The sequence below is a fragment of the Falco biarmicus genome, chromosome 11, assembly GCF_023638135.1.
Source record: "Falco biarmicus isolate bFalBia1 chromosome 11, bFalBia1.pri, whole genome shotgun sequence".
NCBI lineage: Eukaryota > Metazoa > Chordata > Aves > Falconiformes > Falconidae > Falco > Falco biarmicus.
In genome coordinates, this window is record NC_079298.1 from 767,159 (window position 1) to 794,192 (window position 27,034).

Below are 27,034 nucleotides of genomic sequence, written 5' to 3' on the forward strand. Positions count from 1 at the left end.
AAATTGTATTCCTTGAACGCAGACACTGAATTCTGGCATATCAGACAAACAGCTCGCTCTTTGTACTCCCTGAAAAAATAATCAGAAGTCCACTTTTCTTGGAACACCCCGCACTCGGAGTCCATTTTTCTTTTTTTTTGACATGATGGTGCGCGCGCTTCCCACTGGTGCTGGCTTGCTCGTCCTGCCCGGGAGCTGGAGGGAGGGAGAGACGGGGGAGCCGCCCCCCTCCTCAGCCCGGCCGCGCAGTCCGGACAGGGTGGCCAGAAGGGACTGAAGGGACTTTGCCGCGCCGGGGCTCTGGCGACTCGCCCGAGTTGGCTGGGCCTCGCAGTGCAGAGGCTGCCGGCTGAGCTTGCCCGGCAGAGGAGATGCCCGTGCCTCTCGCCCGCCGCGCACCGCAGAGGAGGAGGAGGAGGAGGGGGGGAAAGGAAAAAGCTCCTTTCTTGAAACTGGAATGGCAGAAGGTGCCATCGTGTTTTAACATATGTGGACAAAATTATTCTTTAGAGAGCCTCAGTTTACTTTTAATGACTCAAGAACCCAAAGCCAGAGTATGCGGTGCATTTGTAGTTTATCAGTTGAGTTTTTACTCCCAGATTCGTTTGGAGCACAAGGCTAAAGTGCATCTGATACCATCAGTACATGCCATTTAGCCCACAGCAATCATCCAGAAAGCATCAAGTAACCTCTCTGTTATTTTCTGGCTGTAAAAGTGCTCATCCACAACGCAAAGCCAAACAGCTTAGCCTGAAACAAGAAAAAGCCGAGAGAGGGTTTACACAGCTGTCACCTAAAGGTTCCCAGCTGAGAGGCACGTCTACAGGTGCTTTCGTTTCTCAAGTCTCAACTAAACTCCTGGCTCACTCTGGCGTGATCTGAAGAGCCCGAGACTGAGCGCTCAGCCATGGTGCTGGAGCAACGCCCGCTGGTTTCCCGCTGCTGCCCCGACAGCCACTGCAGCATGAACAAGGCAAGGTGATGCTGAGCGTCTGTGAGGAGCTCTCTCGCTAACATAGTCCCAAGGTCTTCTCAAGGTGGCTGTGCAGACAGAGAGTAATAACGAGGAGCGGCTGGCATACAGTGCCCGTCTGCCTCTGCAGTCAGCTGAATAGTTAACTGCATCCTTGGCGTTGTTTTACACAATTCACTGTTGTGCCTGGAGGCTCCTGCATCTCTGCTGTACATCTCCACTGAGGACCCAGAGATGGAGACCTGAACTTCTGCTTTGCCTAACAGCTAAATTACACTTTGTATAGAAAACTGATCACGTGGTACCTTTGGTGGCAAGTTGTATAGATCTGTGACCCAATGAATTCAGAGCTGCTCTCCCAAAGCTCTGAAGTCTACCAGCCTTACGGTTACAGAGTCCCTACAGGGATGCACACACTCCAGCTGGGTTCTGCGCTCTCTCCTGAACTATGAGCAAGGAGGAGGAGGAACTGAGCGTAGGGCTTCTCATCTCTTCCCCTTTCATGCAGCACAAGGCACTCCAGAAGCAGCCACGGCCTCACCGAGCCTCCTGGCCAAAAGACTTCGATCTTGAGGGCAAAGGCTGAAGAGTGCATGAAAGTGAGAGAGACACAGGGGCAAGCACTTGTCCCACCTTGCAACATCACTTGTTGGCATCCTCTCATCTGATCCCAGGCTGCAAAGGGTCGCAGCTCCACTTGTGAATTACTGGGTACCCTTACAGCGGTATTATCAAGTAAGGAACAACGTTAGAGTAGCAAAAAGACACGGCTCTGCCCTCGGCTGGGGAGGCACACTGGGACAGCCTCCAGCGCCAGACCATTTTTAGCAAAAGCAATCACAAATACAGTTAACTTCTTAGCTGACTTGTCTACAAAGAGGGAAAGGCTCCATACGATAAGCAGCACCCATTATTACTCTGCTGCAGAATTTAGTTCTTCCAGAAGTAATACACTCTGTTTTGCCAGCATCTAACAGCAAACCATGTAACACAAAGATGCAGAGTTAAGGTACCTGTAAATGCACTGGTTTTGTTTCCCGGCTTTTGTGCTTCCCAGGGCTGTCCTTTGTTGTGCAGCTCTGATATTTTCCAATTTTTTTATATTTGGATATAGTAATTGCTAACACAGAGTCTAAGGCTAGCAATCATAACATCTATTTACAACACGCACACTGGCTGTGTGCACCTATTCCACCAGCCTCCCGTTTGCTTCAAACATGTCAGTCTCCCTGAGGACACGTTCAATGAGAAACCACCCCCCACCCTGCAAAGCCCTGCTTTACTTGCTGCCGAGCCTCCTGCATCCCCCTGGGCAGATTACTTTTGGAAGGCTGGCCAGGGAATATTTACCAGCTATTGAATCAACAGAGTTCAGCCACATGCCAACATTTCATGCTGTTACCTAAACGGTGTCAGAACTCTCAGAACTCCATCAAAACAGAACTGGTTTGCACTTTGGTATTAAAAGTTATGTCCAGGCCTGAACACCTCGTTGAGGGCTGGGCCACACAGCAGGCTCCTCTGGGCAAAGATTTCTTTTCTAAGCAGCCATTACGCAAGTACCAATCTGTGAAAAAAATCTGAAACTCAAAGAGAGAGAACCTTGATTTGACATAGTGCTCTTGCTGCATGTTCCATAGAAGGGAAGTCACCCACATCTTTAGATCTAACGGAAAGTAGGAAAGAAGCACCAAGTGCAAGGTTCTGCATGTGGGCTGGGGCAACACCAAGCACAAGCACAGGCTGGGCAGAGAACGGATGGAGAGCAGCCCTGAGGAGAAGGACTGTGGGGTGTTGGTGGATGAGAAGCTCAACTTGGCCCAGAAACGTGTGCTTGCAGCCCGGGAAGCCCAGGGCCGGGGCGGGTGGAAACTGGGCTGTAAATCCTGGGCCAGAGTTATTTCCTGCAGCTTAAGAAAACTGCGTGGGTCTGGTGATGTCTGGTCGCTGTTTTTAAACCCACACCCCCCCCAGTCGGTATTTCTAATAACAAAGGGTTAAAAGCCAGCAGGCAGTCCCCGCGGTGGCGCGCAGGCAGCAGGCAGGCAGGTGCCAGCGGAGCCCAGAGCCCCCAGCAGCATCAAGGGCAGCACCCACCGCCGCAGGCAGCGCGGCCGAGCAGAGCGGAGTGTCCGCAGCAGCGCGAGCCCCGCGCACCGCCCCCCCGCGGGGCGCCCCCCCTCGCTGCCGCAGCCGCCCCGCAGGAACTGGGACGGGGTGCAAAGGAAGAGCGGCCGCCGGCCTGGGAACTGCTCCGCCGGGCAGCGGCCGCTGGGTGATACACGTGTCAGCGAGAACCGCTGGAACAGGAAGCAGCTGTTTCTTCCAGCTGTGACACACTCACCCCTGGTCATCGAGAACACGGAGAGAACACCGATGCGACACCCGTTGCCGTGCCAAAGCTCCATTTCTTGCAACATCGCTACACGTCTGACAAGGGAAGCCAGCTGGCAGCTGCTGCACATCTGTCACCGCCAGAAAGCACCCCCGCTTCCAAGGGGCGTCCACCAGCAGACGGAGATCTAGGAAGAAAAGGGAACGCTGAGTACACAGCAGGGCCCGGGTATGTTTCCCTCGGCAGCGTACAGAGCAACCGCATTTCTGTCGGGCACTACAAAATACGCTTCCAACGGCAGACTAGAACCTGATCACCTGAGGCCGACCCTGCCTGGGCAGGGGTACAACAGGGCACACACGGGAAACCACATCCCACCCTGCTCCCGGTAACAAGACTATCGGTAAAAACACCTTTATTACAGAAGGTGCTACTTATTTAAAATACCTTATTACAAAACATCTTATTACAAAAGTTATTTTTAAAAAAGTAGTATCTTGTTACAAACCACCTTATTACAGAAGTTACTACTGGTTAAGAAAGATCTTATTACAGAAGCTGTAAGGAAAGGTTTCGCCTCAGTTCATCTTACTGCCCGGTGCTCCCTTAGCACATCCCGGCCACAGCTGGGAGCTACACAAGCCGAGGCGGTCCTGACAGCTTCTCTGCTCCCTTCTCGTGCGTTTTGCTCAGGGCTGGCTCGTATGAACACGCATGAAGCCATTACATGGATGGTTTAGGTGCTCTTCCACATGGATCTCCTGAACACCACAAGTAGAGGATGTGCCCCCTTTATCCTTCAAACAGTATTTTAACATGAACACAAATGTATAGCTATTAAAAACTTAAGATCTGCTATCAACATAAGTACAATCTTCCTCTAAAAGTTTAAAAAATATTTTCAAGACATAATTAGAACAGAGTACTAGAATAATAAATAACTTATCATTACAGATACCATTAGCATCAAAAGGAAATTATTAAACCAGAAGAATTCCCCAGGAACGTAAAAGATCAGCAGCTGTGACATACATACACTTGCTGGTGAAACAGAGAGCTGGTTCAGGAAGGAAGAAGGTTTCCTGGTTAATCACTTAGAAAATTAGCTCATCTTTCCTTTAGCTGCTCTCCTGAAATCTCAGACCCATTCAGACCCAGAATCTTGCGACTTTCCAATGCTTTTGTTTCATACACGATCCCCAGTAAAGGGCCACGGTACGACTGCAAGCAAAGACAGCGAGAGCACCAACCACCACCTATGCCGAGCATACTGTAGCTCCCAACAACGTTAAATAGATAAATAAATAAGTGAAACAGATTCCTAACAGAGCACTAAAACCCATCTGCTTCCCAGTAAGGATGTCTCAAGAAAGTGTTTAAGGGTTCCTGTAAAGTTCAGACTTTCCAAATCTAAAGAATACAAACAGCTAAGGAATTACTTCATATTAATTACTCTGACCACTCGGTGCTTTATAACTTGACAGGTAGAAAATGTAATGAAAGAGGCCTACTGAACAATACCCTACCAAGTTAAAAAGAAAGCAAAAAATAGAGTGGTGTGGGGCTGGTTTTTTTGCTGGTTTTTTGTTGTTTTGTTTGGGGCTTTTTTGTGTGTGGTCTTTGGTGTTTTGTTGGGGTTTGTTGTTTTTTTTTTAAACACAGCTGAAATGATCCAAAGTGGCTGTTGTGGGCAAAGCTCCACGGCTGCTGGAGTCTGACAGGGGAATCCAGCTGGCAGCTGCTGCACATTTGTCACCCACTTCTCACTCTCTTATTTCATCCTCCAGAAAGCACCCCCGCTTCCAAGGTACATCCACCGGCAGACGGAGATCTAGGAAGAAAAGGGAATACCGAGTACGTATCAGTGCTTGGATATGTTTCCCTTGGCAGCATACAGAGCAATTGCATTTCTATCAGGTACTATAAAATATGCTTTCAATGTCAGACTATAACCTGATCACCTGAGGCCTACTGTTTAAAGAAACAGGAATTCTTCCAATTTTTCAAAAATTTAAATATAAAACCCCAAAGCAGATTATAAGAAAAGTGCTCCCCTTCTTCAGTATGTATTATTTAGAAATGCCTTTGCCACCATGGATACCAAAAGCCAAACATTAATTACTATAAGCCCCTGGCAGTATCTACAGAAAGGCCTGACCTGCTTGTGCCATATCCCTTTGTTTACCCAGAAAAGGCACAATTGCCTCAAAGCACACCACAGCCAGCGCCAGGATCCCAGAAAAAAACTCGTGGCGTCACAGAGAGGACAGACAAGAGGCTCCTTTTTTGACAGTTACCTCGATCCACAGCAACACAGAGATACTTCCCACGTATGGCCAGATCTTGCAGGTCAAGAAAGTGAACAAGTACCCCGATAAAGTCACAACAGCGCTACCACTGCAAACATCACCCACAAGAAATTTAACCTCTAAACTAACACATTCACATCTTCCAGCCTCTGTTCGTTCTCTGTACTACAAAGTTCCTGCCCAATAGGCACCACTTTTGCACTTTCTGACACCTGCCTCCTGCCAAAGCAGACTCTGTTGGGAACACATCTTGAAAACGCATAGGGATGGAGAAATGAGGGGGCTTGTAACAATGCACCTCTAAATTATGGCAAGTTAAGACACAGGGTATGACACCCACTCATCCCAAAGAGCAGACTGCCAGGACAGGCAATTTGAAATGCCTTCAATGAATATATAATGACGTCAAGGTAATGGCAACTGAGCTGGAGCAAGCAGCTGCCACTCGGACTCCCGAGAGCAACTTCGCTTTGGGCTTCACACAGATGTTCAAGAGCTCAGGGCCAGGCCTGTCCCCACATTAACTCTTAACACCTTTGTAGGAAGAGATCTCACTGTGACCGGGTAGGAAAACTAAATGAACATTAACAATATTTTTGGCTGGAAGGTGCAGGAAACAGTTCAAGGGAACAGATGTCAGCATGGGAGACCTTGCCTGAATGAAGATTTGCCCTTAGCAATTGCACCTAGAAATCTATTTACCTTGGAGGGAATGAGAGAGAACACACAGCGACACAACTGCAGCGGCATGGGAGTGGGTGGTAAATGTCTAGGGCACCTTGCAGCATAAAAAAGAAAAAAAGTCAGAGAAAGTCATCAGATTATTTGCAGGACTAGACGACTCACAGAAAATATATGGTCAGCCATCGAGAAAGAAAGATTTTTTGCTTAATGTCTCAGCATCAGCTTAAATGCTTCAATCCACAAGTAACAAATTCCCCCTGCTCCATTCTGAGATGCCTATTTCCAGAAAGACGGGCTGCAAACAAAAATTCCTCCCATCAGAATCTGGTCCTTCTCCCGTGCTCTTTTAGAAGAGGAAGCACAAGCCACAGATATTAGGTCCAGTACAGCTGTGCTCACGAGCTGAGTGTGCCTGTGGAGCACAATGCAGAGGAGATGGGGAAGGAGACTCAAAGTATGTACAGAGTTCCTCTCAATCCTTTGTGAAGTCCAAAAGGACTCCTGTTGCAAGTGTGTATGCTGCCAACAAAAGCGGACAGATTTATTTCAAAACTCCCATTTTAACAGACAAGCTCAGCTAGAAAGTAGTGGGAAAAGCAGATGCATCATCAGCACCTTCAAATCTATGTCCTAAGAGCGAGCTTGGGGCTGAAAAAAAGCAGTCCCTGAAAGGTGACCTATTCCTTGCACCTCCGTGTGATAAACATGGCAGGAGCTAGAGCACCATACCCATCGCCTCTCAAGAAAAGGAGTGGGAAGGGAACAGATGGCACAGCCTGTAATCATTTGCAATGATGTATCTTAGCGCCGAGTTAAGTTCTGCACCCTTTGTAGCAGACTCTGGCTCCCGGGAGGACTCAGAAGTAGTTGAAGAGGAGGGTTCTTCACCCGCTGTGTAGTTAATCTGCATTAATGACATTAACTTACAAAAACCACAGTGGATGCTAAATGTTTGCACAGCTTCAAAAAGGGACTCTAAAAATCAACTGAAGGTTACTGAGGCCTTTTCTGCTTAATGGTACAGAAATGCCGAAGACACTGTTGGAGACAGGACAATGAACTAGAGACACCTTTCATCTAGATTCTGCTGGGCAGAATGTTCTTAAAACTGGTAAACTAGAATTTAGCTGAGAAGGCTGGTTAAATACATTGGTTTTCCATTTGAAGGAAGCAGATAACCCATCTCGGTGATTTATGGTGCTGCAGAGATGGGCTGGCAGCTATGGAGGGAAACCCTGGGGACGGTGTTTTAGGGAAAGGACGCTTGTCTTTTCTTGCTACAGAACAGCTGTGAAATGCAAAGAAGTCCAGTCCACTCTTTGGAGGGAAGCAATGCCTTCTCCACAAAGGCGGGTTTGATTCTTGGTGCGTTTTTACAGATTAACAGCTCGGGTTGGGCTCAGAGCTGCTCCCAGTCACTGAAATGTACCACATTATATTGGCTCTCGCTGTGTGGTATCTAGAACTTGGTGTCACCACGTAACAAAGAAAAGTGATGTTAAAGAAAAGTGACATTAACATAGAAAAAAACAGCCTACTGAAATAGATGGAAGAAGAGCCTTTTTCACAGCAGGGTGCATGTATCAAAGTGCAGGCTCAGAAAACTTGCAAAGGAGTGCCCAAAGGAAAACAGGAAAACAGAGAGGACTCCATCACACTCAGAGGGCAAGTTGCCAAGAAACACCTGGAAATCATCGTGATGCATTTTAGCACAGAGAGATTAAAAAAGAAGTTGTTTCCAGAGTCTCACAGAGGACAGGAGGTGCTGACAGACAAAGGTGTAGTCAGAGCAGCAGAAGTCAGCTTGCACTTGAGCCTGCCTGCTTCAGGCTTACAGCTGACATGCAGCCGACAGGCTATGCCAGCTTGGAGGCTTCTATCATGCACCCAACTGACTTTGGGCTAGCTTGAGCCTGATCACGTTTGGCTCAGGTGTGCTGTCTATCTCTACCCTTAACACGCACACCAAGCCCCAAAGGTACAACAGTGGAAATGCAGACCTGGATGACCGTCACATTTCCCAGAGAGTAGACTATGCCAATCGTTGCTAATAAGCGTTAGCACAACAGTGTTTCATCCCTGTGGAACAATCCCATGGGAATGCTTTCCAACATGTTCCTGTACATAACTTTACAACTGGCACGTTAAGCAAATGTTTTGCTTCAGATATGAAAGCTGAGAAGTTTGCTAGTTATCTGTGATACCAGGAAGTAATTGAACAAGAACTCTCGATTATGTGTTTTAAACAAAAGCTTGTCTTTTTTCAAGGTGGCATCCCACCTTTTTTCTCAGCTTCCTGACAGAAAGACTTTATTCCTTACTTAAATGTTTGAAACTGATGGGCATTATGAGCTGAACTATTAACCAGCATCATGATCTGGAATCTAGAAACCACCCTTTGAAGTGAGCAACAGCTCTTCAAACCCCACCATCGGCTCTTTGATGAACAGCTGTGAGGGAAACAGCTTCTTAGAGACTTGCAGGCTGAACCAAATTCCCCTCTAGAATGGATCCCAAGTACTTTTTGTGTCCTCTTATGTCTCTCTAATCTGTGGGCATTTCGGTTTTCCCTTCAGTTACTAGATTTGTGAAGTTTTTAGCCTCAGATACTCTGTGGCTTGTTTTTCTCATGTGCTTCAGGACACTACCAGACTGGTACAATGTGTTCAGTGATCTGAGACAAAGAGTTCAGACTTCTACACTAGCTTCATCAGTTTGGTGGGTTTTGCCCCTGGAACTTCCATAGTTACCTCATTACTCAGTGTTTCCTTCACAGCACTGTCGCCCTCCAGCGAACACGTCTATGGACTTAATCTCAGTATTGTGACATCCAGGTTTCTGGCACAACTCCCAGAACTTCAAGTTTTATTTACTTACATAATTTATACCCTTGCCCACATCAGAGTAATTAGCATAAGTGTCTCTATTGAAGTGTGTTGGTAAGTACACTAAGAGGTTGTACAAGTTTAGTATTTTAACGGAAGGAACAATGAAGTACTCACACGGCAGACAACAAGTAAATTCTTCTACTCTCCCCTTTCTGTAATAGTTAGTTTCAGAGTAGCTGTCACCGTAATCTCTGAGAAAACGTAGAATCTTTCTTACCGAGAGAGTTGCCTGTGTCTGAACTGCGTCTTTTCCGGGAGAAAGATTTTACAGATGAATCTGTCTGTTCTACAGATTCGTTCACAGGCTCAGCTCCTGAAGTGAATTGTCTCTCTTCTGTCTCCGATGTCCTGGATTCACTTTTAACACTAGTATTCTCCTTAAAAAAACACAACACAACACCAAAAGAAATAAAACCAAAGATCACTCAATGTTATCTTATAATAAAACTAATATAAAACCAATAAAACAAAATAAAAGCTATTCTTCTCCACTCCAAAAGGGCATCTAACAGGTGGTGAACACTGCCTAGACAGTTGACATAGTAAGTGTTTTTAACTCAGAAGTAAGGTTGCTAAATTGAAACAACCTCTTACAAAACATCATATTAAGCAAAATATGAGATCAGAAAACTAGAATACACAAAGTTAGGGTACATGTCCCCACAGTCTGAACTTTTCCCTCAGTTATTAAAATAGCTAGAAGAAATAAGCTAGAAGAAATACAGGTGCACTCATTCTTACCAGCACGTGTAATAATAACGACAGATCTAGCTCAACTTGACAGAGCTGTGTGATGCAGAACCACACGTGAACCACACATTTCTGGTTGGGAATCTCACCCCACCCCACACAGTCGTTAAGACATTAAGTTATAATGTGTTGCTTGCTTTTTAGAGCCCTCTGCTGCTGCTCTACATGTATTTTGCAGGCAACCATTTGGCAAACTGGTACATTTCCATGATCATGTGGCAAAAACCTGTAGCTTAAAAAAAAAAAAAAAAAAAAAGACCCGGACAACCAAGTTCTGTTTCATTTTCACTGAGGCAGTACAGGCCCAAAGTTAAGCACCTGGAATCTACCTTTAGACAGAAAAATTTTCACAGTATCACCTGTTCTAGAATAGTCATCTCTTCTGCAAATATCTTATGCATCAATAACCTAAAGATGAATGACTGCTCAGAGCCTGCAATGTTTCCTTCTATTAAGGGGAAAAAAAGCTTTTGAAAACCATTATGTGCGAGTTTACAGAAGACAAGAGGTCACACTTGGTAATAAGATAGTCTTTCCAAAAATCATGCTCACCACCTTGAGTCTGTCATTACTCAATGTTGAGTATATAACAGGCTATGTGTATACGTATCAATAGAAACACACATACATTGCTTGACAAAGTTGTATAATAACATTCAAAAAGGCCTGTGCAAATACAGTAATGGAGTACTCCAGGGAGAACTAGTTCCCTCCCACACACCTCCTGCACTTGCTGGATACCCATTTGACTCGGTTTTTCCTCTTTGAAATGTGCTGTCTGGATGTATTGCTTTAGTACTGTTAACAAGGCCACGTGAAAAACACGTGGCTAGCAGTGCCTTTTGTCTGATGTCTGAACCACAACTCCTTCCCAGGCACAAAAACAAAGAAGGCAGGCAGGCTGTAGGTCACTACCTTCACCAGCTAGAATCCAAGTCTCACGAGTGATGATGACTTCTCTATTCCTGGTGACATTTCCATAATAGCAAGTTCTAGAAAAATCAGTGAGCAGCCTTCATCAAGTAGTGAGAGAAGGGAAGATTTCTCAGGTAAGCATTCTAAACCAGATATTCCACTGGACAACTGCTCTAGAAACAATTCTGCAAACTTCATTATTTAAAAAGAAGAGACTAATGAAAAGCAATACCAGGCAGGGGATGTAGAAACCAAACTGCAGTGTTTGATAAAGAAAAAACAAGTAACATGCATATTGGGATCACCATTATTAAGAAACCGTTACTAGCCTACGTGGTGAAAGTAGTCTAGACACTCTAACTAGCAGTTCTGCAAAGGACCTGGGGATGCTGCAGTGCCCAGTAAGGCTAACGACACCTTGGGCTACACCGGGACGAGCGTGGCCAGCAAACTGAGGAAATTTCATTCCCCCTCACTGGTGAACCTGTACTTCCAATGCTGTGTCCAATTTTAACCCTTACAGCTGCGTGTGTGGAAACTGAAGAGCAGTCATACTGCACAGCACCCCTTTCAGATTTCTTTTTATCACTGTGTTTATAGAATCTTACACACCAACTCTTCAGTAATCTAATGTAATAGGTAATAATACCATTTTCATCCTAACAGCATCAGCCTAGCCCACACAAGTCTGGTTCCCAAGCTATCCCTTTTTTTTATTGTTCGGTCTTTTAAGCGAACATGTTTCTGACCATGGATTCACCGCACCTGTGGACAGGCCTTCCACTCAGGTCTGATACTTCTGCAGCTTCAGAGTCCAAAACATTGTTTGGCAGAGAATCAAGCAAAGCTGCCAAAGCTGACAGACGTGAAAGTTTTGCCTTTTCACTTCAGTTACTGAAAAACGCCAAAACTGCTGCATCTCACTACTTACATGACTTACGAGACACTGACTGGACTATACCTATACCCAGCTGGAACCATGATGGGAAGCTGAGGTACTAAAATTAGCAACTCGCATGAACGGGGTTTGCTGGATTAACCCTCCCCAAAGAAAGCAAGCGTTTCAGCCTTCACATAGGTATGCTGCCAAGGAGACTTAACGAAATCGGAGGCAAATTCCTCTTGATCAAGCATTACAGAAATGTTCTATTTCCACTTTAAGAAGAAAATAAAACATTTCTTAGGAGTAGGAGTGGAATAAGAGGTGCCCATAGAAGGCCAAAGCCTCTAAAAGTCTAGGACAGAAATTCACTGAGGCTGAGAGGACAACGCTGGATCTGAACTGTTGAATGTACTAACTCTTTTCATGTAAAGAGCTGCTCTTTAATTTGCTGTCTTTTAGGAAATCGGGAAAGCAGAATAAAGCAGGTTTCTACTAAACTGTTACTTCTACGAGGAAGACAGTTCAAGGCTCAGTGCTGGTCACAAGAGTAATTAAATGCTGGGAAATACTGTGAACGAAACAGAAAACAAAACAGTACCAGCTTGGTCAAAAGGTCCCGTATGCTAAAACCGACAGTTTCAAGGGCTGACTTCAGTCCACAGAGCAGAAACCCAAGATGAAGTACACAGCATCATCGCAAGTCTTCCGGCTGAAAGTAGCTGGAATGTGTAAGCAGGAATGCCCTGCTCTGTTTGCGCTCCTTGTTCTTGCTCTTCCCTACACATCAGGTTACAGCTGTTGTTTTGAGACTTGACGCTGGGCAAGACAAACCTTTGATCTGACCCAGCAGAGCTGTTCTGATGCTCTTGTATGAACAGTGGAGGAAATTGCTCCCCCTCTGCTTGTGTAGAGAGGAATAGAGCGGTCTTCTGTGCACGCCCACTATTCTGTCATAAGCTTGCTCTAAAACACATGGTACCAACAGCCACTGAAAGCCTGAGTGCTTCCAGATTCAGGGATGAGGAAGAAAACTGTGCTGGAGCCTGATGTGAGGAGTACAGGCACCGAAGCCTCCTCTGGAGAGTTCTGCACCTGCCATGACCCCAGGCTCTGGACAAGTAGGGTGTTAAGTTAACCTTCCCTCTCCTGAGTTTGGGAGGAGGAGACTAGTTAAAGAGTAGTTCTAACAGAAAGAGGGAATCTGTCAAACAAAACGCTGAACAGTCCCTGAATTGCTTTTCAATTGCTCAAAAAATGAGGCCAGTTATTTAACCCGTTACAGTCCAGGACCAACATCAGGATTCTCACAAATATACAAAACCTCCCTCCCAAACAACTACGTGGTTCGTGTGCTTAATTCCCCCAGTTCTTGACAAGGAAGTTCGGGTCACGGACTCCAAAGGCCTTCAACAAGGGACAACCTATCATTCTAAAAATGCAGTTCCAAAATTCTAAAACTGACAACATTTAAAGTGCGGTCAACACTTAATATAATGAGTGGGCACCAATTAAGGAGTGCTGCCAACTCTATGCACTAGGCACAGGGATGTGCTCTTCCCTACACGGTACTGAGCAGAACGGTCTAGTCTAGGCTTGAGCTATGCAGAGGCTTGATCAGGATACACACCCCTTTCTAGAAAGATACCCAAGAGGAAGATGACTAATCTTTATAACGCTGAAAGCAACAACGGGAGGTTTGCGCCAGCTGATGATTTCCGATCTAGAAACTTCAGTGAAGGCGTCAAGCTACCGACAGAACAATAAGACAGTAGCTTCAATGCACACACAAAAATGAGATTGAGTGCCTACATGCAAGGTAGGTCTCATGCAGCAGAAACAGATGCAGTCAATCTCCTGAGCTTACCTTGTTTTCAAAACAAAACAAAAAAAAAAAAGCAGAGCACGCATTTGCTGCCTTAACAGAGTAACATCTAGAATGCCCCTCACCCCTCATGAGACTTATAATTTTACATACCGGGAAGACCAGGTACAGGTAGACCGAAGTACAATTACAACTTGTTGTACACCACAAAGTATAAACCAATGAAGATGCTTTATACCAGTCAAATGTGAATAAACTATACTTTCCACAGAAAACAGAACTTACAACTATTTATCAGAAACAATCTAACCGTTTATCTAAATTTAAGCAAAAATCTGCCTCCAGCAGCAATTCTCAAAATACCCTTCTTTGTTGGAGATTAAAGATGGTATGTTACAACCTAAAAAAGCATCCACTTCATCACCACGAATACACCTGCACTACGCATGTTTCCCATGCAAATGAGCACCCTAACTTGGCCAACAGGCTGACACATGTCATGCTCATTAACATGGGAAACATGGGATACTTTTTCATTCCGTCTTCTTTTTTATATCTTGCTTTACCAAGCAAACCCTTCACTGTCCATAAAAAAAAAGCCATAAAAAGGCTTAATTAAAGAAGCCTTCAGTTCTTAAGCAGGCAAGAATATTGAAAAGCTACCGGTCCAGACCCTAGCATTACTATCAAATATAGTTAGCTCAAGAAAGATGTTGGTTTACCTCCCCTTACCCCTTACCTGCTCTGGACTGAACAATTCTTCCTGAAAAAACATGAGGGAGAACTCAGCTGGGCAGTGATCTGGTTCTTTGCTCCATTTTTCATCTGCTTCCTGTGTGGTCAGAAGTTCCTGTAGTATTTTAGCAGCAGCAGCAGTTTCCATAGACAGAGTGGGATCGGCAGCACAAAGAATGTCAGAAGGCTGTAATGGAGACAAATTCAGTGCTCCATCTGCTTCCACCAGAAATGATGTGTCTGAAGTTACAGGAGTGAGACATTCCAGCTGGCTTTCCTCAGTTGAAGAAGGTGCGTAACTATTAACAGGCGGTGCCTGATTTCCATTAAACTCCAGGATCGAATACTGGCTCTCTACAGGTGCCACTCCCACCTTTTCAGCTTTGCATGATGAATGCACCTCAGCGGCAACCTGAAACGTGGCTTCAAGACTGACTTCTGCCTTCTTGTTTTCTTCAGATATATTACATAGCCAGTCAGACGGCATCAGTTCAGCTTCATAAGATGACTGCATTGGAGGATTCTGGAAAAAACAAAATACAGTGAACTTGTGTATCAAAAAATTACCGTGACAGGATGTGTACTGATTCTGTTTATCCATTTATCCAAGCTTGAAAGATTGTCCGTTATTCTCAGTTAAATAGCAAGTTTAACCAGAAGAAAAAAGAAAAAAGCTACTGCTTTGTCTTGGTTTTCATTAACCACCTTACTCTTGGCACGCTTCCTTTCTTCTATTCATGGTCTACCCTGGAGAGAAGGTTACTTACTAGGAGCTGGTGTATGCCTGCAGATGCATTGTCTGCACACCCTTTGCACCGCAGGTGTTAAATATACCCAAGCATTCAAATCAGAGACTTCTGGTCTTAGTAGGACCTGTGGGGGTACACTAGAACCACCCTCTTCATGTGCCACATACGTAATAGAAAATGAGAGAGAAAATCCACCCGCCTTCAGTTCCTTCTAAAACTCAAGCATTCCTGTTGTTGTAGTATAAAAAAATCAGTATAAACCACATCATTTTTAAGCAAAAGAAAAAGGTCCACATGCTGTAAATGTGCATATGGACAACACAACTTGAGGAACTCACCGCTTCTTAACCAATAATACCATTTTCCTCCTCAAGTGATTGTCCATAGGCACATCTACACAAGGGGTGCCCCCCAGGAACGCCCCAGTCCCAGGATGAGTGGGAGTTCAAATACCGGTGAAAGCAAATACTGCAAAACTGCCCTGCCTGTCACAGCCTCACATCTGGACTCTCCGGTCATGACAGTGTCCCACAGAGGCACAACCCAAAGTCTGCATCGATCTGCATAAAAACCCGACAGAATTTCAGGTCAGAAACACTTCTTGTAGAACCTACAGAGACTGCCTTTGCCATCACAGATCAGGTCTGAACACTACTAAAATTTTTCACTGTAATGACATCACAGGACGACAGGACACAATCAGCAATCCAGTGATGATTTTTTTAGTAGCATTCATATATATCGAATAACCTTTAAAACAGAATGAAGACAATGAAAGAGTTTTTCCAAAGCAGCAAGTCCTACCCAAGTGAAATGATAGATGGCATTTTAACAGCCAGTGTCTGTACTGCTACTTCTTCTGGAGGTGACTCAGTCAAAGGACACTAGAAGGGTCATTTCTTCTGACAAATACAAGTCATACAATGATGTTGAACAGAAACTCAGGTCTATTTAAAATACAGCCTTCTTTTGGAAGAGATCCAGTATGAAGGAGTAGTCCTTAGTGCCTGACTATCCTTAGACCTTTTAGCTGAGGTCATGGTTAATGAAAAGCTACTTCCAGAGACGAGTAAATTAGAGAACAGGAAGCTACAGGATCACCTACTAGGAAAGCCGTATCAGATCAAATGCCAGTGAAGGACTTGGTCTCTCCCTGATGGAGATACCACAAAGAGATGAGATCCTGTCTCCTGGGTGTGTGAAGGCAAGTCCTAGTGTGGATTCGTGTAGATGTGCCAGTTTGCAGATAGCCACAAACTGTGGAGGGTGGGGGGAAACGGAGGGGGAAATAAAACCTGGAATTTGAGAAATTTAGGTTAAGTTAAGCAAAATCTTTTCATTAAAGGCTAAGCCACCTTTATGTTTTTATGAGATAGGTTCAAACATTATTCCTCTCATTTGATTTTTTTTTCAGTTCTATTTTTTTAAAATGTTAATAAGGTGTTTCATTTCTGTTGCATTGCTTGTTCAGTGTCATAAGTAGTCAGGATTCTAAGTAAGATCTGGATTACCAAACCATCCAGGAATAAGATCATCCCTGCCAAAAACCAACCAACCAACCCACCCATACTGAATCTTTTTCTGCCTCTTCTTAGGGGACCTCAGCTTGAAGCTGTTACAGCACATATTGTCCTCTTGGATGCACTACAGGATCTCGTGTGTATTTCCAACAGGAGAAAGGGGCCACACAAAGGTACAATTTAAATCCTTTTAGTTCACCTGGAGAAGGATGGGGGGAGGCAGCAATGAAACAAGGAAAACCGATAAAAGATTGAGAAGTCAGGGCCTGAAAGACTAATAGCTTGCTGGTCATTCAAGCTCAAGAGGAAAAATGGTCTAACTTAGCAGAAGTGGTGAAAGAGAAGACGGGCATTTCACTTACAAGATTAGCGTAGCGTGTGCAGGAATTAAAGCACAACCACACCTTTTCAGGGACCGCTAGGACTACACAAATCTGGCTTGAGTGCTTGGACAATCGGAATTAGTTCAGACTTGATTTCTTTTTGAAATAACATGGCTGATTATCATTCCTTATTACAAATAAAAGCAAACTACTTAGGACTGCTTTTAAGGTCAGAAAGTTGTTCTTTTTTCTTGCACGTTTATTTCTTCCATTTCCCGTTACCTCTTGCTTCAGTTCCACAAGGAAATACCGACAGCTTAATAACCACGGTAATAGCAATAATCAAACGGCAGGGCTGCTATTAAAAAAAAACAAAACGAGGTGAGGGCAGGAAAAAAAAAATTAAAAAAATCGCTGAAATCCAATATGTAGCCTCAGTTCACATCTATGATAAAGCAGCGGGGAAGTATTGAGCTAATGGTTGTGAGCTGCCAGCACTGCTGTTGCAGAAGATAGCAGGAGGTCTCTCAAAAGACTCATTCCTACCCAAGGATACTGATTCACCACACTAATCCAAACCCCACTTAAGAGAACCCAAATGAAAAATGGGTAAGAAGTTGTACCTGAGCTCCCTGTTTTGTAACCAACCGTGATGAGAGTGTAATACAAACCTCTGAAACCCCGATTTCAGAAACCTGGTGAGATACACCATCATCAGCCACCGTGTCTGGGTATAACCACCTATGTCCCCTTGCCATTCCACGCAGTAATTCTCTGTAGCTTTTCCTGGAGAGCAAACTGCAGCCAACCAACCAGTTAGTTACCGGCCTGGTCTGCCCATGTTCCAGTCAGGGTCACCTAACACTTTCAGCAGCTCAGGTGCGTACTGTACAAGCCCAGCAGCTGGCCTCCAAGACCCAGAAACTCCACCTGTCTTAATCTCTCCTAAACTTAAAAGTGATGCTCTCTGCAAGACCCAGTAAGAACAGCACAAGGTTAGGCTTCCTTGTCCAAGAGTGCCCGCTTTTCCTTCTGAGACCACAAAGCACCGTCTGGATCCAACAGAAACGGGGCTGGTAACCAGCTTGCTGACTACTAGTGTGCCGATACGGTTCGCTGTCTTCGGGACTGGTCCAGCAGTTTCGCATAGGCTTTGCCACTCCTACCTAGCAGCACACAGCGGGACCAAACAGCCTAAAACACCCCGCAAACCACACTTCAACAGCATCGCACTGAATTCCTGCAACTGGTAGAAGGTATCGAGTGGAACGATAGGAAATATACCATGCAATAGTTCTATTTTTTGTGAAGAACAATAAAAATGCTTAGTCAGCCAGGGCTGATAAATTTTACCGCTTTTGAGGATTTGTGCAAGTGGTTACTGATGGATGATCAGTACACCAGCCGGGCAGGATGCTCAATACTGCAGCTTGCCACATCCCCCAGCAGAAGTTTGGGGAAGTATATGCCCCAGAACACACAAAAGGCAAACTGATTATTCCCCACAGCTCAGCAAGAACCGCAGGCAAACTGCTGTCTTCTGTACCACCTGCACAGCCTGTCACCACGTTCCAGGAGCAATGACCTAGGCTATGCTAAGATCGGAAATCTCTAGAAGTCCCGTTGATCCACGCGGTACGATAGCTGTGTTACCCTGCTCAGAGACAGCCGGTTACTGACCTGGTGGAACTGATACAGGGCACTGCTCGCCTTTGGCCTTCTCACGCAGAGGATCGCCTTCCCGCAGTCTGCCCAGATGCTCGGCAGCTTTTTGCTGGGGGTTTCCAGGAAACAAAGCAACCACTAGCAAGTGGCCTAAAGCTCTTCTGACTCCACACACTGCCCATGGACTTGCTTCTCCAAACAACTGATTTTTACTAGACCCTTCGGACACTGTATATTATCCTTCAATCTAGCCACAACACCACCTCTGACAACTCCTTTGGAATGATTTACTATCCCATGGATCTCGGCCTTCCGAGATAAGCTATTTAATTGTGACTGCCCATCGCTCAGATGGATCCTCATGTCCTGGAGGAAAAAAGCAGCTCACAATGAAAGTGAGATGACAAAGATGCACTGTGCAAAAAATAAGTACTACAATATCGACGGCATGACTGGCTGTTGGCTATTTATAGCCTTACACTAACGTGTTACCCTGGCCATAACCTGCCCATCTTGGATAAGCTTATTTTTTAAAAGAAGTCATGAATAAAAGAGAAAGGTTGATATTTGCAAGACAGGAAACTGGATGATCAAGCTTGGGTAGGTCAACCCTTTTTCAACACGCATAAGCATAACTTGCTTCGCTTGTCCTCTGTGAGGGGGAAAAAAGTATATGCGTTATGCTGTAATAGAAAAGGAAGCTCTTGCATTTTTACTTCAGATCTTCTGATATCTGATAAGCCAGGCCCTCCAAATAAGGCGCAGTTTCCACTAAAATTACATAAAGCATTTACAGGAAGTACTGGAGTTATCTTTAATAAGAGATCTCCGAGGTGGGGCCCATTCCACAAAGTCACCTTAGTTTTTCTCGTTCATCAAATCAAACTCAGGACTGCAGGAAACTATCTGAGACAAAGAAGTGGAGCTGCTTCTCAGTATTTTCATAATATTAAAGAATTTCTTTTTGTCCAGGCAAGAACATTCTTCCAATACAAATGCAGGCTCATTAACTAAAAGTGATTCTGGTGAAGTCAAGCAAAAACACTCCACTGATGAGGACACCCACTATGCTGCTACCCTGAAACCTAACCTGAATTACAAAACTACTCGTTTAACATTCAGTGGTTCTTTGAAATAGGTATTTGTAAACCACATCACTTTCACTTTATCAAGCAGATCCATTTTCAAATTTATATCCTTAATTTCACAAGTGTATAAACCTGCAGTTCATTCATACAGTCTCCTTCGCTTTCACCTCCTTTCAGTAGGCTACGCTCACCTGGAGAAAGCTGTCGTGGGTGCACGCTGAAGCAGTAGGACCAGCACAGCCAGCCAGAGGATCTGTGTGGGCTGCTGCTGAACAGCTCTGCGGTGTGGCTGCAAGAATTCAAACACAGCTATCAGACTGCCGGGACTTGTGCCAGGTGTGCAGAGTTCTATTGCTTACTTTGATTAAACATTTCAATAATCACACAGTAAGCGAAATTCCAGAAATTTATTCTTAACCAAGAGTGTATCATTCCGAAGAATATCATGACTACTCCTAAACTACCACTCACCAGAAAGGTCTTCATAGGTAAATGAACCCTACAGCCACAGATGCATTCAAAAGGCGCGACTGGACTTGCACTGTCAGGTGGCACCAATAACTAATATTTCTCACATGGTCTCCATGACTGATTTTTCATTATTAGACACTCTCGGATAATAAAGCTTCAACGCATTTCTTTGACGCGATTCTACTACTGTCAAAGGTTTTGCAGATAGTTGAAAGTAAACAGAACTAAATCCTTAAACTAATTATGGTCTAAGGCTAGTGGGGAAAAAAAAGACTTAGATGAGCGTATTTTATGTTACTGACTTTTCAATAAGAATCATAATGAAAAACCAGGGAAATCTTTTTGTCACGGAAGTTAACAAACAAGTTTGAATACACACAAAAAGAAATCTTTTGACAAAGTTCTACTTTGATTTCATTTAATGGGACTTCAAAAGTGAAATGAAGAGAGTCAAGAATAAGATTGAACATACATTCTTTAGTTCTCTCACTTACTAAATACATATCTTAAGGTTAACTATCACTTTCCAAACAAACTAATCTTGCTGCTGTGCTTTCATGATGAAGGAAACCAGACTTTTTCATGTGGACATTTGAAGAAACACGCCTTCAGCATTCTGTATGTTATAATATATAGAAGAAAGGATAGCGGAGAGATTAAGAGATACACAGGCACAGAAGTAAAACCGCTGAGACAGTCCTAGAGTGACAGTGAAAATTAAAAGATTTATCATACTCCAGTGAAATGTCACTTACACTCTCAGAAACGCTAATTAATTCACTGGAGGTTTCAAACGCCTCAGATTCCCTAAGTTTCTGTATTTTAGTTTTGATTACACCTTGCAAAATTTGGTATGTTTTCACTGCGTTCTCGCACCCACCTCCCACCCGAGAAGATTCTACCTGAGCAACATAGCCAAGTTATCCTTTAAACTTAAAGCAACGAGCGTCATCCAGTGAGAGAGATCTCCATATTCATGTCTAAATCTACGCTGGTCTCCCTCAGCTCCCCTACAGGCAGTACTTCAAAACAGGCACTTCCAGGACACCAGTAATCTTACCCCAAGACAAACTCTAAACCGAGCTACGTGAAATCGCACCCGAGACGCCCCTTTCCTTCCCTTGACTACGGGAGAGGGCTGGGGCCTTAGCTGAGACAGAGACAACTACAATTCATCATGATGAGTTTCAGCCTATGCTCTGTAACCAATAGAAACGCAAAGCGGGGACCACCTCCCACCTTAATGAAGCAAGTATTCTGGATGAGGCTTGGAGCTACCTGGTCTAATAGAAGGTGTCCCTGCCCATGGCAGGGGGGTGGGAACTTGCTGATCTTTAAGGTCCCTTCCAACCCAAACCATTCTATGACTCTCAGGACACCTGCTCCTGGGAGAAGACTTGATAGTTAGCAGCTGGTAAGGCAGGCTCCACACTTTGGCCACCACAGTAATCTCTGCATAAGGGGCACAAGGCAAGGAGCACGTGGCAGAAGTTGCCTGTCTCTTAAACATTTAAGTGTGTCTACAAGAAATGCCCAGCTCCTCAGAACCCTTCCTTGACAAAAATGACGTTACAGAAACTGTTGATTATTGTCCGAAATGTTCTCAGCAGAGGTCTCAGAAGACATGCACAAAAGATGTAATGATTTCACTGTGTAGGATTTCTAAACAGGGATAGATAGCTGTCTTTGTGAAGGTGCGGCTGCCAAAGGAGGAGCAGGCAGAAGGAAAGAATAACAACTGAGCTTTAGTTTGTTCAAGGAAAGAGTCACTGTTCTGAATTTCAGAAGTTTTAGGGAAATTAAAATAAACACCACAAACCCACAACAAATACACCACCACTCCCCAGAAAATAACCTATCATGTGATTTTTCCCATTCAAGGTAAGGGCAAGGAAAAGAACAGTAATTTGCTTCAACTCCTCTTCTGAAGGATAAAAACACTTCAGTGAGACTGATTTACTTTGTAATTGAGTGATTAAATGTGACTGACAATTGTGGCAGAAATAATTTAGAAAAAAGAAAGGAACCAAGACTTTGTACTTTCTAGTTTTCAGTGTGTAAAAAAATACAACATAAAGAAGCTAAGCAAGAAAAAAAATTTAGATACAAAAACAGTATGAGCAGAACGAAATATTCTACACCAGGAGTCCTCAAACTACAGCCCACGGGCCGGATATGGCCCCCCAAGGTCCTCAATCCGCTCCCCCGTATTTACAGAACCCCCACACCACCACCACCCCACCGGGGGTTGGAGGGGGAAACCAAGCAGCTGCAGATGACTGCCTGCCACCTAATCTGCGTGCCGGCCCCCTGTTTAAAAAGTTTGAGGACCCCTGTTCTGCACAATACTTTTGACTGATCTTTGAGTTTAAAACCTTAACCTGGAAAAACATGAGACCAAGGCCTAGGATACTACTTCTTAACAAGGTCTCAGTGCTTTAATACCATTGTCCAAGTTTTGCTTAATTAAAAAAACAAAAATGAAAGTTAGCCTCACACCGACTAGTATTGGACAAATATTCTTCTCCTCGCTCTTTCACCTCAACAGAAAGGCTATCCAGAAAATCACCAGGGGACACACAAAATCTGGAGGAAGGGCACGAATACCAAACAGAAACTCCTTTTGCTTTAGGTCCATCTTCCTTTTAGACTTGACACTTTCTAATTCTCACTTGAGATATACACATGGTGGAGTATTGTAGAAAAATATTGGAAAGTCTCACTTTAAAATCTATTTTTGAAAAGCAAATGCAGAATTTTTTTTCATACCTGTTGGATAGCAGGCTTGTGAGTACGGCACTGAAGATGCAGAGCTGCTGCAATTTGCAATGGATGCGGCAACGCTTTGAGTCCCTTGCTGAAGTGGCGGAAGAGAAGCCACAGGCTGGAGGGTGTACGTGGCTCCTGTTGGAAGTGTCTGGAGTACAGGAAACGCAGCCCCTTTATCTGGAAAAGCTGGGGAAGCCCCTTGCCCTGGCAGCAACCCAAGTGGTCCCTGCTGGATCCAAGTGGAAGGGACTGGAGTCGGATCTAATCTTTGTGCTGGTAAAGTGCTGGGGGCTTGGCACGAGGTTGCCATGTAGGAGTAAGGAGAGAAAACACCTTGACCGTAAAGTTGATGAAACTGTCCTACAGTCAGCAGTCCTGCAGTGGGTACAAAATAAAGCGAAACAAGTGTTAAGGAAAGGAGTTTTCACAGGCAAAGAAAGGCAATAGGAGGAGCCAAGGCTCTACAACATGATTTGGGAAGACTACCTTTGCTCCAGCGTACTTAATCCAGAAAGGAGACTGTACTCTTAGACTCGAGCATGCACTAACTGCTGTGTGGCACACGAGCGAAGCGCCAACCCAGAGGTGTCTGCGTAGCATTCAATCTCCTTAAACTGGCAGTAACGAGTTACCCATATTTAGAAATGTGCTATAAATCAAAATGTGTAGTAACTTACTAAACCAAACAAAAGCAATTTTGAAAATACTGTGTGTTAAATCAGACAATACATTTTAAAAAAGGGACATCATAAAGCAAGATTTGACCAAACTCCACTACTGACAGCTCACAAACAGCTAAGGGAAGGGCAATGTCAAAATCCTCCAATGGACTTTGCAAGTACTTTATGACAAGTCATTTATTTGGTCAAGAAAAAATTTCAAAGCCAATTTTTTCTCAGTCAGCTCAACTAGTTCAGTGCAGACTAAAATATCCCAGTCTTTGCCATTTTGTTATTTCCTAGACAGTCCTTTTATTCTTCTCTATTATTTTATAGTTTCCTCTCTCAGACAGTTACTGTTTCATGAAATGGCATTTGCTTTTATACCATGACAGCTCAATTTCTGTTTTGGTGACTTTGTGGAAACACTGACAGTAACACCGCAAACGCCTGTGCTCATTGATTTCTGCAAGAACTACTGCATTTGTGACTCCCCTGCAGGATTGCATTTAGCCATGAGAATTACAAGTTTCAGGATGGTTCACGTCAATAGGGTTTATCTAGAAGCCAGGCTTTCTCAGACCTGTAGTTTCCAATTCTCACCCAAAAGGACTTTTTTTAAAAATAGCCTCACATTTACCTCTTGCACTCCTCTGATGAAATCAGTAACATACAGTCATTATTCTGCAAGTTCACATTTAACCATTAAGAATCACTAAATAAATACCAGCTGACCCTGAAGATTTGCTAAGACTTAATGTATAGGACCGTTTATTTCCTGTTCAGTACTTTCACCATTTATAAACAGAGAAGGAACAGGGGTATGAAAATTCTTTTGTTTATATTTTACCTTTGGATAGGGACATGAAGATTATCTAGTTCTAACACGTAAACAAGACACCACGGGATGCCAAGTTACCAACCTCCAGTTGCTGTCCAGGAATTGTTCCTGAATGTTTAACACAGCGTTACACGCTGCAAGACACTGGGAACAGACTGACGCTTTGCAAACACAAGTATCTCTTATCTATCAAATTACCTCACATTTACAGCAAAGACATGCCGCTGAATAGTCAGTACAGAGCGCACAGTGCATTGTCAGTCTGTCAGAACTTGACTGCATAGAAACCCCAATGTTTTCCTTGTTCTGTCTTTCTAGAAAATGAGACTCCTAGAGCAAAAACTCTGAAACTGCAGCCATAAAAAGAGGACAAAAAATGAAAGTGTCATCTCTTTCTAATAATTTCCTTTACCAATGGTCTGCATTACATCAGACAAACCACATGTCACTGAAGTCTGCAATGACTCACCTTAGCCTTAACAAGGTTAACATCAAGTCATTACTTTAAATGCTTCCTAGCCTCCCTACTGAAGTAAGTTCCATCCCTTTTCAGATGCTTCATTTTGCCTTCTTGGTATTGCACGTGCAGTTCCACACACATCACAGAAAACACCACTTGAATTAGATGACAGTTCCTACCCTGACACAGTAACCAAGAGTATGGGGATACCCTACTCTGCTCTAAAGGCCAGCCGGTGCTGCAGACAGCAGTACCGTCAACTGCTTCTCCCCTTCTCCTGGTCGCACAGTCCTGCCGCTTCTCCTACACCGCACCTTACAGCTCTGCACCCATGGGGTGCATCACCCAGGTCCAAGAGCCAGCCAGGCTATTAAAGTCTTCTCCGATCATTGAACTGAACCAACATGTTGCTGTATCAGCTGCAAGGAAGACGACAGTTAACACGCCACCAAGGGAATGGGAAGCCGGAGTGCTCTTCTGGCAGCAGCCCAAGAGCACTGCAAAGCAAGATATTCACATCTTCCTTACACAGCGCCAACTACAAAGCTTTAGGGCTGATATAAAATTTGTGGAAAAATCCTGAGGGCTCACACTTATCTTGGGAAAACTCAGATCCTCTCAAAGAGGGTTAGAAAGAAAGAAAACATGTTCTAGGGCTTTTCAGCAGTATTATTTTCTCATTAGCTCTCACCTACTTATTCATTCCATTTTAAAAACTACATAGCTTGTGAATTCTTTTTCAGGAGACAACTGACAAAAATCTTACTACCAGGTCTTGTCGCCTTTGCACAAAACTAACAGGATGCTCTAGTTATCACTTCACACGACTCACTGTTTCACACACACGTAATGACAGCTTATTAAGCATCCCTACTGATGGGCATCCTTACTGACGGGCAAGAAGCAGTAACGTTCATCTGGTAGAGCTGTGCCAGCTCCAGAGATCGAGCAAGGGTGTTCTTAGTGTAGTACGCAATGGAGACTGTACTGTAGTCTACAGGCAGCCTGAAATACACGTGAACCATGCTACTCATGCTTACTGGCAGCAGATCTACCTGCATAAACAACAACAGCTTCCCTACACCAGCTGAACTGAGATGCCACCGGCAAGGACAGGTAACCCTTCTCCCTCAGGAGAGCGTTGATTTTCAAATCCCATGCCACCCAGCGCTTCTCAAAAACCCACCAAGGCCCCACATGGCCCACTCTGACTCACCAGGCCTGCTGAGCATCGAGGGCGGAGGCAGCGGCTGCCCGTTCAGTGGCGTGCCAGGCAAGCACTGGAAGCGGTTGGGTGGGCGGCTGGTCACATCCAGCCCGCTGCCATCTTTGCCTTGTTGCCCTTCGTCAGGCGCTTCAGGTGGACGAGGAGGTCGGGGCGGTCGCGGCGAAAGTGGGGGCTGCGGAAGCGATGCAGGGGCCCGGTGCAGTTGCCACCGTTGCCTTGTCCACCCTCTGGGCCCGGCCCAGGCCCGGGCCCCACCACACTGCTCCCCGGCAACATCCCCACCTTGCGGAAGCCATAGAGACTGAGCTGCCGGATGAAGCTGCTGAAGTTCTTGGTCTTGAAGAAACCGGCGGCTGCCGCTGCCCCACGGCCACCCGGCTGCGCGGCGACGGCCGGCCCGGCGCCCAGCAGCTCGCACTCACAGAGCGGCTGGTTGATGACCAGCCCCCGGCCGGAGGCACCCCAGCGAACGGAGCGGCAGCGCGGGCTGTTGACCAGCCGCCACAGCCTGGCGGGGAAGGTGTCGGCACCGACGGGGACGGGCTGCTGCGACGCGTCCGTGTCGGTAGGTGGCGCCAACGCCGCGCTCAACCGCCGCCCCGCTCCTCCGCTTCCCCCGCCACGCGCCGAACGGCACGTGCCCCGCCTGCGAGGCGCCGCCCGCCGCGCGCGGCCCCCGGCCCTCAGCCCCGCCGCGGCGCTGGTCCGCGCAGCGCCCCGGTCCCTCGGCACGGCACGGCCGCAGCCCGGCCCCCCCTCAGCCCCGCCATCCCCTCAGCCCGGCCAACCCCTCAGCTCCCCCTCAGCCCCGCCATCCCCCTCAGCTCGCCGCTGCCCTCAGCCCCCCCTCAGCCCCGCCATCCCTCTCACTCCCCCCGTCCATTCAGCTCCCCAAGTCCCCTCAGCCGGGCCATGTCCCTCAGCCCCCACCATGTCCCTCAGCCATCCCCCTCCGCCCCGCCGGTCC

The 27,034-nt window shown here is 45.4% G+C and overlaps 1 protein-coding gene across 1 annotated transcript; it reads right to left on the reverse strand.

Annotated features, from left to right (window-relative positions):
• Positions 1 to 392: 392 nt before the first annotated feature.
• On the reverse strand, positions 393 to 26,742 carry LOC130157023 (heat shock factor protein 5-like; the record flags this gene model as incomplete). The annotated part of the gene is given in 8 exon segments (XM_056356173.1): positions 393 to 2,540; positions 3,318 to 3,495; positions 9,407 to 9,566; positions 14,299 to 14,817; positions 19,831 to 19,928; positions 22,880 to 23,254; positions 26,056 to 26,160; positions 26,163 to 26,742. Coding segments are annotated over 8 exon segments (2,031 nt in total), but the record flags the coding sequence as incomplete, so codon positions are not given.
• Between the last annotated feature and the right edge of the window lie 292 nt (positions 26,743 to 27,034).